The 19,833-nt window shown below is 43.3% G+C and overlaps 1 protein-coding gene across 3 annotated transcripts in view; it reads right to left on the bottom strand.

Annotated features, from left to right (window-relative positions):
• LOC103895742 (putative threonine dehydratase) overlaps window positions 1-19,833 on the bottom strand; it is a 36,377-nt gene extending 16,544 nt beyond the window's left edge. The window contains exons 1-7 of one of the 3 annotated variants that reach the window (XM_009275444.2): window positions 19,592-19,833; window positions 14,948-14,974; window positions 11,308-11,650; window positions 6,723-6,839; window positions 5,555-5,796; window positions 1,146-1,311; window positions 571-667 (exon numbers count right to left, since the gene is read on the bottom strand). In XM_009275444.2, coding sequence (XP_009273719.1) covers window positions 571-667; window positions 1,146-1,311; window positions 5,555-5,796; window positions 6,723-6,839; window positions 11,308-11,650; window positions 14,948-14,974; window positions 19,592-19,692 — 1,093 coding nt within the window. In that variant the 5' untranslated portion in view covers window positions 19,693-19,833. Of the gene's footprint in view, window positions 1-570; window positions 668-1,145; window positions 1,312-5,554; window positions 5,797-6,722; window positions 6,840-11,307; window positions 11,651-14,947; window positions 14,975-19,397 lie in introns of all 3 variants that reach the window. The other 2 variants (XM_009275442.2, XM_009275443.2) reach the window with 2 other exon arrangements.

Genomic DNA, 19,833 nt, shown 5'->3' with positions numbered 1-19,833 from the left:
ACCTGTGGATGGATCTCATCGGGTCCCATGGACTTGTGCACCTTCAGGTGCCTTAGATGGTCTCGACCCTGATCTTCTCCCACAGTGGGCGGCTCTTCATTCTCCCAGTCCCTGCATTTGCCTTTGCCTTCTGCGGCTGGGGCGGTGAGACTTGAGCACTTGCCGGTGAAGACCGAGGCAAAAAAGTCATTGAGTACCTCTGCCTTCTCCGTGTCCCAGGTAACCAGGTCTCCCGTTTCGTTCCGGAGAGGGCCCACATTTTCCCTTGTCCTCCTTTTATCCCTGATGTACCTATAGAATCTTTTCTTGTTGCCCTTGACGTCCCTGGCCAGATTGAATTCTATCAGGGCTTTAGCCTGAACGTTTCACGTGCACTGGAAATAGTATTGTACCCCAGGGTGGTGGTGGGGGAAATGTGGCAGAAGTTGCTCTTACAGCTTGAATTAAATTCTGACTCTTCAGAGATTTCCTTTAAAATATGCTTGAACTGAATTAATGAGAAAATAATATGGTTGGAGAAATCAATTACAACCGTTATTTCACCTCCAAAAGAATAATGCATTTTCTTACCTCCATAAAAGTGGTGATTGCTGCAGGCCTGGTCCTCAATTGGATGGCCAGCCTTTAAGGACTGTTGCAATACAGGGAAACTTTCAGATTCAACCCCCTGGGGAAGACAAGTGCTGTCACTTTTTTATTGATCCAATTATAACAGAAGTCACCACCAAAGTGGACACCAAAAAAGCTACACAAAGTTTCCTCTTCAAATTAACAGTTAATTTCAAATTGCATAATAACTGTGCTATCACTAAACTTATCCCGTGGCTTATTTAGGGCCAAACTTCTCCCCGTAAGAAATTATTTCAAAACACAGAACTGGATTTCATTTGCTTTGGAAGAGTCTTCCCACATTTTTTCTTAAATCCAGCCAAGCAGCCGAGGGACAGGAGGCTTCCCAGGCTCTCAGAGGCTCTTCTCCTAGGTGAAGCCCACGGGATCAGATAGTCCCTGTCCCCAGCATATGCAGCCTCTGCCACTGTATCACTAGATACCAGTGCAGCGTTATCACTCGATACCAGTGCCTTTTGAAAACAGCTGTGGCGAAAGCTGCCAAAATGCAACGCTATAGGTGAAAGGAAACTTACAATTACAGAAATATGTGGGTTGAGGTGTTTGAGTGCAGCAGCCGACCCTGCCAGCAAGCCACAGTGGCCTCCTGCAGGGAAAATCACTGCATCCAGCTTTGGCACCTGCTCGTACACCTCCAGCCCCACGGTTCCCAGGCCCGACAGGTAGAGAGCACTATCCTCCCTGCGGGAAGGAAGGGCACAGCTCAGCAGCGTTCACAGTTGTCAGTGCGACAAAAGTTCGATCTACTACTTTAAAGACATTGTTCAGCACAAAAAAAGATACACGTGAGAGTACATCACCGGCACAACGAGGGGAGGAGGCGAAAGAACAGGACACTGCCATCAGACAGACCATTGCGTGCTGTTACCTACTGGGAGGAAACCTGTGGCCTTGACAAACCCCTCAAACACCCTTCAGGCTGCAGAGCACTCATCTCTGTTGTTACCAGTATCAGGTGCTTGCAGAGCTGGTGAGACAGACGTCAGGTTTCCATTGCCATCACTTCCTTCAGCTTCATAAATTTTAAATGTTGCCGTCCAAACTAAAAGCAAAGTCTCAAAAGGAAATGTCCTTCTCTTTATAAGTGGAATGTGGTGTTTGTGATAAATGGGAATTTTCATGAAATTTAAGCACTGCGTTCAACCTCACAAATACCAAACAGATTGCTACAGAGTTAAGTCTTTCCACAATCCAGGGCCTGTATCTGACACCTTCGCATTACTCTGGAAGGGTAAGGGAAGCATTTAGTCGTGCCAAAATACTCACTGGTAAAACACTTTCAGGCAAAGGTGATTTAATGAGCAGAGTAGGGACAGACAGAGTCAAAAGACTGAGGAAAAGTCCACTGCACAGTCACACAATTGACTTGGAGCTATTTCTAAAAGCTGTTTTGCGTTTTAGTGGAAAGTTAGTAATGATGTAAGTGTAGAATGATATATGAACAAAAAAAGATATGAGACCTCTGTATGCCTGCATGTTCTGCTTCTTCTGGCAAACGGAGAAGCAAACAGAATTATAGGTCCAATGACTTCACTTGATTTACTTCGCCCAGGACGTTCGGGTACTAGGAAGCTTTTATTCCCGTTAGACATGCACAGAGAGGCTCAGCACAGGCGCAGAGAACGCCTGCAAGGCGGAGACCAAGGCCCTCTTGAGAAGTTACCTCGCATATATAGCGAAACACAGCAAATTCTTCAGGGCGAGAGTCTATATAGCTACACAAGAAAGGATGGGATGAATGAACTTTCACTCCTGCAGCACAGCTAAAGACGAAGGCAAGAAATCATGGTGGGATGGGTAACTGAACCCTTGAATTTATTGTCTTTATCAAGATACTGAAGGAGCTCTCCTCCTCCTTATATGTGACAAATATACCACTGGTCTCCTGAACAATTCTTCTGGAGCCTTATTCGCAAAAAAGAGTCATAACTGAGTTTGCGGAGTTATCCCTGCCACGGTTACGCGGGAAACCATGGGGACCTGCAAAAATGAACGAGGACCTGGGATATTCAATTTACGAGTAAAACTTCTCTAACAACTGAAAATTCTGTCTGAAGGAGGCTGCTCTGGGCATGGAGATTTATTAGCAGTTTGAATGGATGTTTCAGATAATCATGTTTTCCTTGCTAACATCTAGTTAGAACACCAGTTCACTGAGCAGCCTTCAGCTTTTTATAATAAAATGGGTTATTTTATTTGCACTGTGACTGATTACTTTTGTTTTGTGAAAGCAAACACCTCTCTCAGTATCGTATGCCATGAAAGGAAAATCAAAGAAAAGGGCAGATAAATCTAAAGACTGTAGATTTAAACAAGCATTTTTGAGTCAGAGCTAGAAATCTGGCCATTTGCCTTCTGAAACGTGCGATACATCAGCAATCAAAGACGGGCTGTCAGGCTTCAGTTTCCCAATGAAATCTTGACGTGGCAGCTAGCACGTTCCCCTGTTCTCCAAAGAAAGGGCTCGAAAGCTATCGGCTGTCCTTCCTAGAGTGACAGACTAACCAGAACACAAATGAACGAGGATTAGGTCTGATCAGTATTTGGATATGGAATTACGCAAGAAAAAAACTGGACTCTCAAGGAAGGAAGGTGTGTAATTCAATCTGTAGCACTCTTACCTCTCTGATTTGCAAATCCGTCTTTCTCACATCGTCCCAGAGGTACCTGTGTTACTTATTGGCAATATTCACATTGCATTTAGAATGAGGTCCTGAACACCTATAGTTATTGAAAATCCCATGTTACCTAAGCAGCAATTAGGTAGACTTAATGATTGAATTCCAACTTGAAAAATCACATTTCCTTCCTGGAATGTCACAGGAAGTTGCAGTTGGATAAAAAGTTTCCTTCCTCTAATTGAGCTCTTGCATGATCATTTTCATCACACAGTATTTTAATTGCACTCAAGAAATGGGAAGAACTGACATTGACACACCCAACTACAGGCCATTGCCCGTGCAGGTAAAGCCAAAGACAGTCACGTCATGCCTGCTGCAGGAAGGAAAGAATGAAGTGTTGGTTAAGGAGGATCCAGAGACCAAATTGCTAGGGATTTTATGCAAGCTAGAATTAAACTGAAATAAAATGACATTTCAGAAGTTCCATGCTAGAGCACAGGAGATCAGCTGATGTTTTACAGACAGCTTTGGCAAGTGGCGATGAATGTGCGTCAGACACACATTGAAGACGACTGGCTATCCATAGATGCATACATCCCTCTGGGAAAGCTCTCCCAGTCTACACTTAACAAAAGAGGTTTCAGGCATCCCATTATGAAAAGGCTCACAATTGTAGTGGGGCTTTTTTTCTTTTTTTTATTTCTCCAGAGTGTGAAAAATTGCATCTGCGAGGTTTTAATTACACATAGTAACAGATGAATAACTCCGTTTCTTGTAACCCGAAATACCTGTTACTTGTAACGTGGAACCTGAAATAAATCAGAGTGCTTTGATATTATTAATGGTGACGTGTACATTTAGAGTTCCTCGACGCTAGATGCTGAAGTCCTTCACACGCGTTGTCCCTGGAGCTTCATGAGCCTGGAGAATATCTACCTTATGTAACATAAATAATTATTTGGGGAGGAGGGGAAGATTAAACATGAAATTACAATAAAATAATTTAGTTCTTACGTGCAAACATGATAGCTGATGCAAGCCAGCCGGGAGTTAACACATCGATTGAAAAATGGCTGACAGACATTTGGAAATCACAAAGTTATGGAAAGCTGTGGTTTTCAGAGAGAGCCTAAATGGGTTTAAAATTCGGTGGGATCTAGGGCACCTCATTCCCTTGGGTTTCTTTGAGAGTCTCAGTCTGGGACAAGGTCGTGCCCATGGTGGCACACAAGGCACACCAACCGGCCCTGTGGGTCACTTGCTGTCGGCAGGGCTAACATGCAGTTGAAGAGTACAGTTTTTAATATCACCTTCCCAATAAACCAACTGGGAAAGAAGTGAGGACTTTCTCCATTCCACTCATTCTGGGATCCTCTTTCCGAGCAACGTTACTCATTATTACTATGTTTAATGCAGTAGCGTCTAGGAGCCGAAGGGGAACGGGCACTCGCTGCAGTAGGTGCCGTACAAACACAAAGTGGTAGATAAAGTCTGCACAGAGGAGATGATGGGGAGGGAGAATAACATTCCAGCTGAGTGCATCAGAGGGAGCGCCGGCTACCTCGTGCTAATGATTCACCCCCCCCGCGCTTTTGGAAATCTTACTCAAAAAAAAGTAGGGAAAAGAAAAAGAAAAGGGAAGGGAAAGGCAGAAGAGACTGCAGAGAGAAAAGGAAAAAAGGGAAAATGGATCAGTTCTAAATATTTTTGCCTGTCTTATCTTATTCTAATCATGTTTTTATTAGATCCGACTTGTTCAATGACCTCAGATAGTTCAAACTTAAGGTCATACTCAACCTTAGCTACTTTGAATATATATGTGAAGTAGCCTCTTAATCATCTTTTTTCAAGGCAGAATCACAGCTTTGTCACTCACACCAGATATGCAAAAATTTTGCAGCATTAACCTTCTCCTGCTCTGCACTATGCCACTGAACCCTTTGCATTAAAGATTAGCTTTTACCCACCTTACTCCAGACAGAGAGACCAAAAATGAACGCTAGCCTTAATGCTTTCTGAGAGGGTTCCTAAAGAGTTAACACGTATCCATTATCATACTAGCCCATATAATTTCTAATCAGGCAGTTTGCCTAATTTGGGGGAAGAGTGTTTCATTTTGGTTTCCATCCCCAACTGGTATAGAAAGATTCATGACTTGTGCCTGGGAATACGTAACTGTCCATACTCCAGGTAATGGGAATATTTTGATGACCTGTGATCAAATTTTAGTGAAACTAATTGTTTTTGCAGAGCTGCACAAGTATCTAACCAAATCTTTCTAATCAGCCTGACTTTCCACTTACTCTTCGAGGTAGAGGTAACCATTCTCCTGCGCCAACCTTCTTGCGTGCGTCTGGGAATCCTTAGCTGTAGTGCCATAGGATATAACCATGGCACCATACTCACGGCACATTTTCACTCTGGCCGGGGATGTGCTGGTTGACATGATGACAAACGCTGGAATACGGAGCTCTGAGGCGTGGTAAGCCACAGCCATGGAAAAGTTACTGTCCAAAGCCACGATCACCCCCTTCCTTTGCTGATCCTAAAAAACAGGGTTGCTTATTGCACATTGTATAGCGTCACAAAGTTGTCCCATATGATCCCGGATCATTCTAATGGTCTGACTTCCTTCTTTTCCTCTACTACATAATATTACATAATATCGTAATATTATGACATTACGATACAGCATATGCTTGTCTGGTGTGATCTCAGGACTTACACGCAGAGCTAGGACAGCACAAGATCAATCCCCGTTCCTGCACTCCTCTGGGTTTGATTCTTGTTCCATTGGAATTAGCCGCAGAACTCCGGCTGATCCCAGAAGAGCCGATACCTGGTCCCTCAGAGCCAATACCTGGTCCCTCTTCCCTGCCCGTGTGAAATCATTTCATTTCAGGTTTCCCTCTAATAGAAGGATTTATTCATGTTATTACAAAAGTGCAGGAATAACCACTGTGTCTGGGCTGCTGTATCATGCCAGTTATAATTATTATTGTTGCAGAGACTCAATAGCCTCCTACGACAAATGATAAACAAGCTATTAATGTAATGATACTGAAATTCATTACAAAACCAATCGGTGATCTAGATCCTTCTCATCACCCATTGTAACTCAATTTCATCATCACTTAAAGTTTGGCGGTTTCAACATGTCAGAACCATAGTACGCATACAAACACTTTCATCTAAACGACACGCAAAAACGCTGATGTTTACATTTCGCAAGCTTTTCTTTCAAATATTTCTAAGCATTTCACCAGCAGATCTGCCGAGCGCAAATAAAGTAGTAAAGTATTTTACATTCAGGTACTTGCAGACCTATCTATGCTGTACAGCACAATGGCTCAAAAGGCAAGAAGCACTGCGATTCCATGGACAGTACGGGTAAAATTATCTTTAATTCTGCTCCGTTTTTGTGAAGCAGAACTAATCCATTTCTTTTTGAGCGTTGACATTTTGTTATACCTGAGGCAATGATGTCAGAAGGTAAAGTACACCTCGTTCCTTCACAGATCCCGTGTACTGGAGGAACTCTTTCTTTAGGTAGATGTCCATTCCGTACTGCTTGGATAGCCTAGAATACTGGAGTATAGAAATGTTATTAAGGGGATGTATCTAAAATTAAGAAAAGTCTTCCACACCCCATCAGCTCCCTGGTGAGGCATGCATTCAGCTGCTGTGCATGAGCTCTAAAAAGCAAATTTCATAATCTATTTCTTTAGAAATACATGACAGCGTGTCATTACCTACCAGACTCTTCTGGTTTACGGAAGCCATTTTCAAACTCGCAGCAGTGAAATACGTACCCCATGCCGTTACGAATTCCGAAAATAACATTTGTTTTGGTCTTACTGTTCAAATACAGATATTAAAATAAGTATTTTCAGTTATTTCAAAAAACACCCTGTGGTCTGATATTTTAGCACTTGCCAGAACTGGATCTTGAATACCCAGAAAATAAGGTCATCTCCTGATAGATACAAAAGCAGCTAGAAAATTCCTCCTTGAGTCCCATTATGACTCTGCTGTGGTTTCTGCAACCGATTCACTACTGAATGTTGTCCATTTTGCACCCTAAGGCCAGTACGACATTAGTAAAGACATTTCTTATTTGAAGCATGATGGAAATAATAAAAGTATTTCCCAGGATTGCAAGTGTAAGCAGCAGCTGTTTGAAAATGCTCAGTGTGTGGAACAGAAAGGATCCCTGAGCTGAGAGGAATTAGCAAGCGTAGTACGTGCGACGCAGTGTCCAAGTGCATGATTTTTTAATTATTATTTGTTTTTTTAATGGCAAACCTTTATCAATTTTTATAGTAAGACACAGCACGCATCGCCATATTAATTTCCTATTACCATATTATCTGAAACAGGAGTTTTAAAGAAGATAACTTGTGAAATAGAGCTGCAGTAAGCCTGTGGGTTCCAGTTCCCGAGGCTTACTGCAGCTCTATTTCGTAATTGGCTCTCTCCCTTCCACGGGCTACCAAAGTAAATGAGGACCCGGGGATTTAGAGGATCAAGCCCTCGTTTATGGCAAGTCACAAAGAGAGACAGATTAAAAGACAGCATGACAATATATTTTAAATATTTATCTCAAAGAGTATCTGGCGGTGCCATGCATATGGTGTATAACGTACATAGCAATACGTACTGACATTTTTCAGACTGTGGGACTTTCAAAGTGAATTTATATAAACTGAAACAGATACTTGCTTTACGGTACACAATTAAACTAAATATTCCATATGAATGTTTCAAGGCTTTTTAGCGGGTTTACAAGCATACGTTAAGTTCCTCACCCATAGGTGGGGCCAGATTCTCTATTTTGCTTCTGAAAATCCTGCAATAGGAGCTACCGCTTGCTGCTCCTTTGCAAATCTGGCTGCAGAACTGAAAGAATGGAAAGTGCTTAGTACGCTGATAGGATAATAGTTTCTATCCTAAACAGCCTGATCTATGGAGAATGCCTATGCAAAACAGAACAAGAACACTAGACAAGAAACACTACTTTACTGGTTCTTCACATACCGTACTAGTTTTATCATTTTTTGCTTTTGCAGAGAATCTTGGATTCTAGAGTGAACAATGAGAAGAAGGATTTAAGGAGATGAATTCTGTGACTTTATACAGTTGCTAAGTCTCCTACATTTAAAAATATGTGTCATTAAGTCACTCTTTACCACAGAGGTGGTGTACTTCAGACTATTATTATTTTTCTTTAATTTTGATACTGAATATTTTAACTCTTTAGGTTATCCTTTTCTGCTTCCTTTAACTGGGGCTTTTTGTCATGTAGCCTAAATATAGCAATTACTTCTAACAAAGGAGGCGTCAGCGCTATTTTCAGCTGTACTGACCTGATGCGTGACCTTGTAAGACCCATTGAGCCAGCCTGTATCCCTTTTGCCACCGTGATCTTACCTGAGGACTACAGATACTGTGTCTGACGTACAACACACAGCACAGCCTCCATTTGGCATCCATACAAAACAACCCCTAGAGTTCCTCCACCTGTAACCAAACCAAGTGCCCAATTTAATGCTAATTCCTTGTTTTCCTACACTCACTACCTCTATAACATCTGTCACAATTATTCACGATGCCATATCTCAGGTCCAGGCAAACTCCTGCATAAGGATCCAGGACGTTCCATCCGTGGTCTTACCTGCAGGTTAGGAATCACCCTGCAAAGTGTTTCTCCATTCAATTAACTGAATGGATTATAGTCATGCTTGCTTTTTTTAATCCAAACCAATGCCCAAAAGGGGCTCTTACCTCTCAGCAACGAGTTAAAATAAAGGTTACCTGTGTTTTTCTTGACACCACTCTGTGCTTTCAATACTTTCCTTTTGAATCAGTGCATGAAACATAGTAATGACTTCTGCGGGAACATTACTTTGAATAGCAACAGCCATGGGCTATTTTCACACTAAAACAAGTAGGGATATAGGTTTTCCACTATTCTGATCATCCCAAAAGCACGGTTCATAAAAAGAGACTAAAGAAAGTTAGCCTGTTTAGCTTGGCGCAGTAAATGCAGAAAGGGGATACAACCATGTTGCATAAATCTGCCAGGGACACCCCAGAGAAAAGAACTATTTAAGTTGAGGGGCAAAGCTGCCTGAGAGCAAACGGTGTGAACTGGCCAAAGAGAGCTTGGCTACTTGTGAGCGGAGCACGGTCGGTTTACAAGAAGTTTCGTATTACACGGATGCCTGCGGGAGCAGAAGAGGGACTCAGTGGTGCGGGAGCAGAAGAGGGACTCAGTGGTGCAGTCTCGCCTTTTCTTGCACTAGGATGTGTTGAGAGCAAGGACGTGGCTCAGGGGATGGGGCTGAGATAGACTTTACAAGTTTGGCAGAAGTGCACGACGCCATGAGCCGCAGGGAAGGGACGATCCAGGCTATCAAAGGGTACGGAGCTAGCTAGTTCTGCTTTCCAAATTAAGCCCTGACGCTCTCCCTCTCCCTGCCCATAGACCTACCTTTGTACAGCAAGATTAAACCCATCTAACAAATACGACCGGAGTTGTCAATTACAGAGAAGCGCAGTGCTCACCACCTGCAATATAAATGCAAATCTTCTCTTCCTGGGACGGTCTCTCCACAAAAGCAGAAGATTGACACTTCTGTTTAGAGCACTGACCGGGCTCTCAAGCACGGCAGCCTGAGAGTTTTAGGTGACAAATGATGCAACGTGCAGAGTTTGGTACGCTCCCTCTGTTTGCCCCGGCCCTGGCCCCCCGACCACCCGTTCTGCACATGCGTTTGCTCGCTCCCCTCACCGCCTTCCTGAGCAAGCCAACTTTTCCACCCTGAAAGGAAATCCAGGTACAGCTGGCAGGACGGTTTATTCCCGAGTCACTCTGAACAGGCAGTATATGAATGCACAAATGCATCCAGTTTGACTCCCTGCACTCCGGCCAACACTACCCTGCAAGTTTTTTGTGCCACCTTACAGCCCCAAATGGTCTTGTATCATGCCCTTTGTCATGAGACACACTTCTTCAGTAGTATGCTACCAAAAACACAGCTATCCTTATTTTGGGAACTGTAAGCTAAAAAAAAAAAACCCACACCGAAAGTAATTATGATGTCTCTGGATCAGCAGGCATCATCTGGGAACCAGGAGAACTGCTGCGCCTTGCAGACCCAACCACTTTGCTCCAGGGATTCTTAACCCCAAGCAGTGGTTCAGACACCAAGGTCCTTTCCCTGTGCGGGCCAGAAAGACAATCCACAGCCGGTGAGGCTGGGGGGGTGCCCCGGGTCAGCAACAGGGAGGGACTCATCGAGGGAGCAATTTGGGGCTGCTGCTATGAATTGCCATTTGGCAAAGACGCTCTTTTCACCCACTGCAGGGAAAAGAGGAGATTAGCCGCAGAGTGCCTACAGCAGCCTTCATGAAGAGCTCCCAACAGTAGGAACACACTACAAATCAAATAGCTTGCCACCGTACCTCTCTTAGCTTTAGCAAATGTTTGTACATTTATGGGTGTGTCTCAGTCATTTCCTACCTAGACTGATCAATAGGTGCGTATGTTTGTGTGTGTATATCTTACTGTCCTCGTTCTGTTGAAGACGCACGTGGCAGAGCCACCTGGTTACAGAACACATCCAGCCTTGCCAGGTTGGCCAGGCTAGGAAGGAAATTCTGTACCTTCAAACTCTCCAAATACGAGGGCTGGTTCCAAACCAGACCCTCCCACAAGGCTGTTTACCCAAACACTGACAGTCCGCCGTCTCCAGCTCAGGTTCCTTGTAGCAAGAGTTTTTCATCAGGAGCATAATACCGCAGTGCATTAAGTTTATGCCTAATGTGGTTTAGCCTTTGTTTACGGGTCACTGCAACCTTTGAGGATTTAGGTTAGTGTGAACAGGTAAGAAGCAAATGCTTATTGACAGTTAACAGTAATTAATATGAACATGAGTCATCTCACACAGATCTACCTCCTGCAACTCACACATACTCTTCATTCATTTCTGATCAACTTTTATAGAGAAAATAAAAAATACTGAGAGAATGCAAAGCCATGTAAACTCCCTACCATGCAGGGGGTTTTCTGAACACCGCACTGGATTTTGAAAGCTGCTGCACTAATATCTTCAAATCGAATCAGCTTGTTATAGCTTGACAGGCTGCTCCTACTGCTTGACTGAGGGATGCGGGGAAGGGCATCCCTAAGTAACTCCTCATTACGGGTCACTATCTTCATTTCCCAGGTCTTCACATCCCCGTTCAGGTAATCCTCCTCACCAAAATCTTTCAGTCTCTCAGGGTTGATGGAGGGTGGCTTCTGCCCAATAAGGCCATTTCTTATCGGCCCGTCCTTGTGACAGCGAAGATCACAAGGTGCTGGGGCATCTTGTTTCTTTATTTTATTGTCATCCCTAAAAACAAATAAAAGAAACTTGTTAGGAAAGCTTGGATGATTAAAGGCTTGACATTTAGCATTTAAGACGGATGCACATCTCTGTTGCTCTTTGCAAGCCTCAAATAGGCAGACCGAATTATTACTGTCGTGTGACCTTATCACGTAGGTGGACTGAAAGCTACTGTAACCAGCCAGCTTTTAGAAAAGCCACAGATAACCTGGCACGTGGACAAACTGGGAAACCGTCGTACCCAAGAAAATAAGAAAGATATAATCCGTGCTGTCCAGGCAGCCAGACCGTCCTCGGTCTCAATCGGCAATGATCCCAGTTCAGTGCTTCCAGAAATTTTGGAATAACTGGAATTGTATTTGCTGTGTGCCACTCCGTGTTTTTCAAAAAAGGCAAATAGCTGCTGCACAGCATTCCCTAATACTATTAATAGCAGTTACAAATGTCATTACGTTGTACACAAGAGGTCTGCTTCTCTGCTCTTGCATACTTGCAGAGCATACTCTTGACAGTCATCAACTGCCTCGTGACGGGAAGGAAATTACTTTGATAAGGGATAACGATTACATCCTACTACAGAGCTAAAGAACTAGGTCTCCTGATCTGCGAGTTAACACTTCATAGATAAAAACACCTGTAGATAAGACGACACCGTGATGCCACACAAACCTCCTTCCCCAAGAAACTTTGGAGAGACAACACTGCTACAAAAAATGGCCGGTTTTCCTACCTTCAACTGCCTTACTCTACGGTCCACAGTGTTCAGCAGTTCACAAGGGATAATATACTGTAGTGCAGGATTTTGCAGCCCTACTAACAAATAAATGCAAAACTTCTAGAAATTCTTGGAATTTGGAGAGTAACGAGGGAAAAAGGAGCATTAAGCAGAAGACCATTGATTTGAAAAGAGCTGATACCACCCCTGGTCTGTGGCTACAATTCCACAGATGGTATAAGCCCCTCTACACGAAGGACTCAATATTAATCTCTTTGGAAGAAAGGGTTTTCTAAAAAATATACACGTTAAATTATGTCAGAGATTGCAGCATCATCTCCAACAAAAAATATTTACCATTTTCACAAAATAATCTGGATTTAAGTTATGCAGTTATTCATCAGCAGGGCTGGCTAAGGCAAATGTTGCCCTAGTTCTACAGCAGCGATCAGCACTGTAATACGCATTGTAATCATTTCCAAAAAGAATTTAAAAATATTTAGACACAGCTGCTTTTTGAGCAATCGCCCCACTTCTGGCAGTGTCATCCATTTTCTTTGCGGTCCCAATAATCTGTGCCAGTAGCTCTGCTTCCTATTACACTTCCAATTGTTCTGCTGAGGACTTCACATAACACTACGGGCAACATCAAAGGTTTTGTTGTTTGAATCAAGTAATATACCAGTAGCATCAATCATTCTGTGTATCCTCACAGGAGACAAAAAAAGGACCATTTTTGTAGCAAGGTCTTCTCTCTCCAAAATTGATGAGATCAACACTAATTTTCTAAGGTAAATAAATAAAGTATTTACACATTTGTAACTTGTTTATGTTGAAACTTGCGATTTAAAATATTTTCCCAACACCGTATCTTAAAGCTGATACACCCAAACAGCAGGCATTCTGCCTTCGAATTAAATAGCTTACCAAGTAGCTCTATTTCATACTTTTCTGCATCTCTGCTCCTTTGGGGTTAGAGGCTTGGAACACTTCATAAAGATGTTCCAGTGTTAGTTCTCATGCATATTAGTTAGCTTAATGCAAAGATGAGAATCAGATCAGATTGTCTCCCCCATGAACTTCTTACAGCACAGCCCCCGGCATAAACAACAGCTACCGTCATCTAAGAGGCCACATCGCTGTTAAGAGTTCATCTCCTACCTCCCCCCGCCCCCCCAAAAAAATATTTCCATATCCCAGTAGCCCATAACCACTCCAAAAAGAGAAGAACAAATACATCTTATTTCTAAACATATTATCTAAAATAGCAAGCATTAGCAATGAATGATATTTCTTACACTGGCAATGGGTTAAAAGGGTCTACGTAGGGTAAAATATATAGGTAGATCAAAAATTTGTGATTTTTCTAGGTCAAATTTTTTTTTTTTACTGACTGGCATTTGAGATAGGAGATAAATTCCCGCTTTTTCCTTGCATCTGTTCTGATTAACCACAAAAAGTCCATAAAAAACCCCCAGCCAAAGATGACCACAAAAGTCCATTGATGAACCAGCATTCCGCTGGAAAGTACAAGCTACAGGGTAATGCCCCACCACACTAGTGCCATCAAATATATTTATCTGCAAATAGAAAGACCAAAATGGGATACTGATTTTTGGCCCGACTCTTGGATTTCCTTTTTTTGCCAGAACAAAGGAGGGAAGTAAATCAGATTCTCCGTCCTTGGTCTGCAGCACTGCTCTCGTGAACAGTGATTATATGCTCAGGACCCTGATGGAGACAACACCTTATGACCACTGGAAAAAAAGAACAAAAGTCAAACAGCTGTAAAATACGTGTAGGCTTTTCAAGCCTGAGATGGGTTTAAAGCACATCTGAAACATTACCGTCTCAACATTTAATAGGGAAACTATCATCCTTTTGCATCTGAAAGGTCAGCAACCTCATTACCAAAGGAACATCATCGTGCTATTGTGTATGTATGGATTGTATGTATGGATGGATTGTATATATTTATTTCAGATGAATTTTTATTCTCCTTCTACGTACCTATTTTTCATTCACATCAGCGAATGACATTTTTCCCTGTTGAACCCGCCTGGGTGTGCCGCAGACCCACTGAGCGCTCTCAAACCCCCAAGGTAAACAGTGGGTTGAGGTTTGATAATCCATCACGAGCAGGCAACTAACCACCCTGTTGGGCCAGATGGATTTCTCTCCTCACACACAGCCCGTGCGCTTGGCGCGGATCACCTCAGCATGAATTTCTTTTGCAGGAACAGTCAAAGCAGGCAGCAAAGCGTGCAAGTGCTCACAAAAAGACAGCACGTGACTTCTCATGCACAGTAACAAAATACGGCCCCTATTCTAGCAATCAGGCCCACCAGATGAAAATCTGAGCCAACATGAATACAAACCCCAGCATTATAAAACATTGCTCCTTTCAAATGGATTGCTTCTCCTTTTTTGGAGTTTGTCTAGGGAAGTTTTCATTAAAAAGTCTGTTTATTTCCAGCCATAAAACAAATACCCAGCTGGCAAGCTTTGTTACATGGTTATAAATTACGACATTTTACCTTTAAAGTGATTAGTAAAAGCAAACACGCAAAAACAGTTTATAAACCTACTTTTTCAAGAACAGCTGCTCAGCATAACTGCAAAAAAATAAAAGAGAAGATCTGTGTGCAGACATTCCATGAATAATTAAGGAACTGGAAAAAATATCATTTGTTTAAGCAGATAGCTTTACACAGTTTAAAGTCTCAAAGCCAACGCAAAGACAGTGTGTGCCAAAATGTACTCTTAGAATGATAAAAGCAACAACTCGGAATGAATAAGTTTTCTGTTTCCAGTTTGGTTTTTTTTTAATATACTGATAATTTTCACCAAGTTAAATAGCGCTGGGGAAAACAAGTTTGGAAAAATAGTAATAGTAATAAACTAAGAAATTAATAAAACCAACAAACGTAATTTGGGGAAGATAAAATGCAGCAGTAGTGCATACTATACCTAAAGACCACAACTGTTGCCTCCGTTACAAGGAGAAAGAAATGCCCACGCAGTTATCCTGCAATGATGGGACAATTACATGTCCCCGTCAGATTGAAGCACATGCAGAGATTGCCTTCCTCAGGATCCATGACATGGACTAAAGAGATTAAACTGACACACTGGATCTCTTCAGCTTCTAAAACAGGAGCAGCAAAAAAAAAAAAAAATCTACAAAGTCAGGGACGTCCAGGAAATAGCAATCCGGGCAGGATTGTTCGCTGTTTCTCCCAGTATGAATGTTAGGGGGAGATCATATGAAAGTATCAGATAGAAAATTTGAAAGCTGCCTTCTTACAGAAAATAATCAGCTCGCAGAACTCATTGCCACAGGATGCCACGAAGGACAATGGTATAAATGGGTTCCTAAAAAAATTGTGCAACTATATGGAAGCAGGTCTAACAGCGACCAATAAACACATCATTCCAGAAGCAATCTGTGATTCAGGAAGCCCCTAAGCACTTACTTGGCAGACTCCACGAAAGCATGTGAGAGAAAGCGTCTTAGGTGGTGTTTATTTTTCTCCAAGCTCCTGTTACTGGCCACCACGACAGAGAAGACACAGAGGTAGGCTGCTCTTTCGTCTGACCCCCTGTTGCCATTTTGATTTGCCGACCCAATGTCGGCATTTGGCCCGTTTGGCAGCTTTTACACCTCTCACAAAACAAGTCACAACAAGGCGTTTTAAGGCAGAAAGTTGGAATTACAAAGTCACAACAAGGCGTTTTAAGGCAGAAATGAAGTTGGAATTACGGACATACATTCCCATGTTACTGTGCTGCTTCGCAGATAGAAATTCAAGTGTCACAAAAGGAAACAAAGACATTTTAGTGTAAGACTGAAAACTCAGCATTTCTTTGTCATTTCTACAATAGTTTTTATCATCTGCATTCACAATGACACACGCTCACCATAAAGTGAGTGTTCTTGACAGTATGGTACAAGTTCTGTAGAGTATTTTAGCATCCCTATAGGTCTACGCCATGACAAGAGTTTCAAACTCCGCCGCCTAACTTGGACTGATCAGTGGCATAGTGCAAACCGGCAAGGCGTAAAGCTTGAATACCACTTCAAACCATCCCGCTGAGCTGGGGCTAGCCTGTAACTAACTCATCAGCACGCATACACACGTATGCACATGTTCTCTATATGTGGATTTTTTATTTCATTCTTTTTTAATGTTTTGGGGGTAAGGGGTTTCTTAAGCTCATATCTATATGCTGCCATCATCTTCAGGCTCCCTGAACACCTTCCTGGAGCACACCGAGCAACAGGCAGTGCTAAGATACAGTTTTAGACATACTTAACTGCTTTCTGGATAAATGGGCCCCGATCTTAATGCCTGCAAGTTCGGAATACTTATTACAGCAAAAAGTGACCCCTTTAAAGTCACTTCTGCCTCATTCCACAAAGTGCTGAGCAGAGATGGGTCATGTTCTGGTGGGGTGAGGCAGGGGAGCAGCCTCCTGCAGGTAGCAGTCTGCTCGGCTTATGACTGAGCTGTGGCTAGGGCTGGGACCTCCTCTCAAAGGAGTGAGAAAGAGGTAATCCCAGGATATGACAGAGAGGGCCCTTTCCCTCATCTAAATCCCTCTTTTACCCAGAACCTCCCCAGCTCCATTAATCCTTCTTATTCCATGTCCACAGCCCTGTCTCCTCTGACCCTTGCGGGTGCCTGAACCTTCCACACCCCTCTGATGCCTTCCCGTTGCTTGCAATCCCTTTTCCCAATAACTCCTAAACATTCCTGTTCCATCCCAACTCCCCTTCTACTTTTTTTCCCCCCCTCCCCGAACACATCCAAATGCTGCAATAGCAGCAATTCTTAAAAGCAGCTCAGCAGCTTGCGCAAGCGGGTCTTTGTGAAAGAGAAGTGATAGAAAAATTGAGGCTTGCCGAGATACGAACGGCAACAAGCATCGTAACAGATGTCATCTTCACTGCTAGTAATTCTAGGTTCCTGCACTAATTAATTGGGGGTAGGGGTTTCTTAAGCTCATATCTATATGCTGCCATCATCTTCAGGCTCCCTGAACACCTTCCTGGAGCACACCGAGGTAATTCTAGGTTCCAGACACTCTGTCTGAGTGTCCTCCGCAGGACTACAGGGTGACAGGCAAACTCCCCCAGGCACGGGGAAGGAACACTCTAGATCTCTCTTTGACAATGCAGTTAAAACAGATCAAAGACAATACTGCACTCAAACATTACTTTCTCGAATTGTCATTATTTTGTATAACACTAGTACTTAGAAACACCCGTTTGAGACTGTATCATTCCAACTAGGGGCAATTACAGGATGGAAATTCAAAATGCATCTCTGACATTTAGATACCCAAACCCCGCGCAAAGTGATTGTTCCTAAATCACACGGGAATCACCAACATCTTCCCCTAAACAGAAAGACAACTTCAGTAAATATTAGCTCAACTTTATTGACAGAAACTGGGGCACAGACAGATCGAGTGACTTGCCTAAGGCTCCCGCAGGACGTTCGTAGCAGGGCTACTTATCAGAGTGTCTTAAAGACGAAGAGATCAGGGCTTAGTTACCAGCCTGTGTGACACAAATGTTAAGGGACGTATGCACTGTGACCATCCAGCATAGATAGGTGGTACATAATAACTAAGCCTTGAGATTGAGCAGGCTTTTATAACCCCTCTCACCGTATACAGGTCTGACAAAACCGTGTGACGTTACGCCAGCAACAAACGCAAAGAAAGCTCAGGCTCATGCAGGGAACAACCAAGCTGCATTATCGCTTCTGATAAAATATCTCCTTATTTCAGTAAGTCAGATTTACCAGAGCCTGAGCCTAGTACTATATCTGCCTTCATCTGTGGTCATAATCCGTTGCCAGTCTTCTGTACACACTATTGAAATGTCATTGCTTACTGCTGGCAATGGCAACTGGGTCTCAGCTGCTAAACAGATAACGCGAGAAAAAGTAATCTGACAGCAAGAAGAACTCAGAAGGTCACCCCTCTCGGTTACCTCTGCCTCAACACCTTCCAAGCATCCCTCAAACAGACCCATCCCCCTAAGCAGTTCTTGCAGGGCTTTCACAGCTGTGAATGTCAAATCATCACTACCAAACACTGCACACAGTTCGGCAGCTAAAACTCTTCAACTGATTAAACTTTCTTCCTCTTTAAGTTAAATGTATACTGCGTTTAGAGGTTCTCTGGTGATCAACGTATCTCCGTAATTCACTTGTAACAAAGAACGAATAGCATAACCCAAACTAGAGGGAAGAGTGGTCCCACGATGAAAGGACTGGTTTAAGATTCTCAGTTCGCTGCAGAAACACGTCAATTCATGTGTGAATTTGGGCAAGCCATTTTTTCAATGCAGAACTGGGATCTTGTCTTCCCCTTCGGTGTTCCATGAGGGTTTATTAACAGCACTGAGCCCACGGAAACAATTCGTGTTTTAAATATTACCGATATCTGCGACTATTGGCAGGATGCAGGAAGTTAGAATTGCCCCTCGCTTATACCACATCTGGCAACACCTGGCTGTGATCTTGCTAGCGGTGCCCAGACAATAAAATTGGGGGAGGAAACAACTACGGGAAAAGGTGAAGAGCGAGGTTGTGCAAACACAGCCAGTGCCGTATGGGTGCACACCCCCCAGCTGGTGCTACGCGAGGGCACTAGATGTCTCCTAAATTCCATCTGCACCATCCAAGCCTGAAAACAGGAATTCAAGAAGACCATAAGCACTGTAACAAAGGCAACCGCAGAGCGCCTGTAATAACAGGACCTGACACAGGCTATCCCAAGATAAATTTTCAGCAGTCCACCAGCCTGTCTAGGGTTATTTCTAATACCGTCCTCATGAAGAAATAAAAAAGCTTTTTATTTAAGCTGAACTCCACGGGCTTAAAGTATTCAAATCTCCACTGCTTCTAGTGGATGACTCCAAGAGCAACTCATACCCACAGAACCCTGGGAGACATTGGAAAATTACAAACAGGTTGCTTTTTTTTTTTTTAGAAAGTAAGGAAAGGAAAAAGAAAGCATTACCTATACAGCACAGCGACTAAATAAACAACGAGGTGAAGCAAAACTCCAACTACGACACCGTAAGGAGGCAGGAAGGGTCCAGGGGTTGTCATGTCCGTGGGCCTGGCCCTGGGTGGACCCCGAGGGCTGACCATGACCCCTGAGGGGTAGAAAGGAGCGCTCTAGCTCTAAGTCAGACAGCAATATTCTCCAACCTTTGCCAGAAAGGATCGTAGTCGTCTTCTTCCCTGGAGACGTCCCCGGGACTTCTGTTTTTTAACACCCTGGAGTAGAGAAACTGTGCCGCAAAATTCATTGTAATTCCTGATGGAAAGCAAAGCTGGGAGGCTGCGGGCAGGGGACACACTTGCCTGTGAGAAGTGCCAGCCCTGCAATGCCTGGGTGGGAAATAGCGGGCGACGTGCTGTAAGCAGCTCTCCAGCGCTGGCTGGGGGAG

The sequence above is a fragment of the Aptenodytes forsteri genome, unplaced genomic scaffold (genome assembly GCF_000699145.1).
Source record: "Aptenodytes forsteri isolate BGI_AS27 unplaced genomic scaffold, ASM69914v1 Scaffold353, whole genome shotgun sequence".
NCBI classification, from domain to species: Eukaryota; Metazoa; Chordata; class Aves; order Sphenisciformes; family Spheniscidae; genus Aptenodytes; species Aptenodytes forsteri.
Note: the sequence above shows the minus strand (reverse complement) of the source record. Positions and strands in the feature narration are given on the sequence as shown.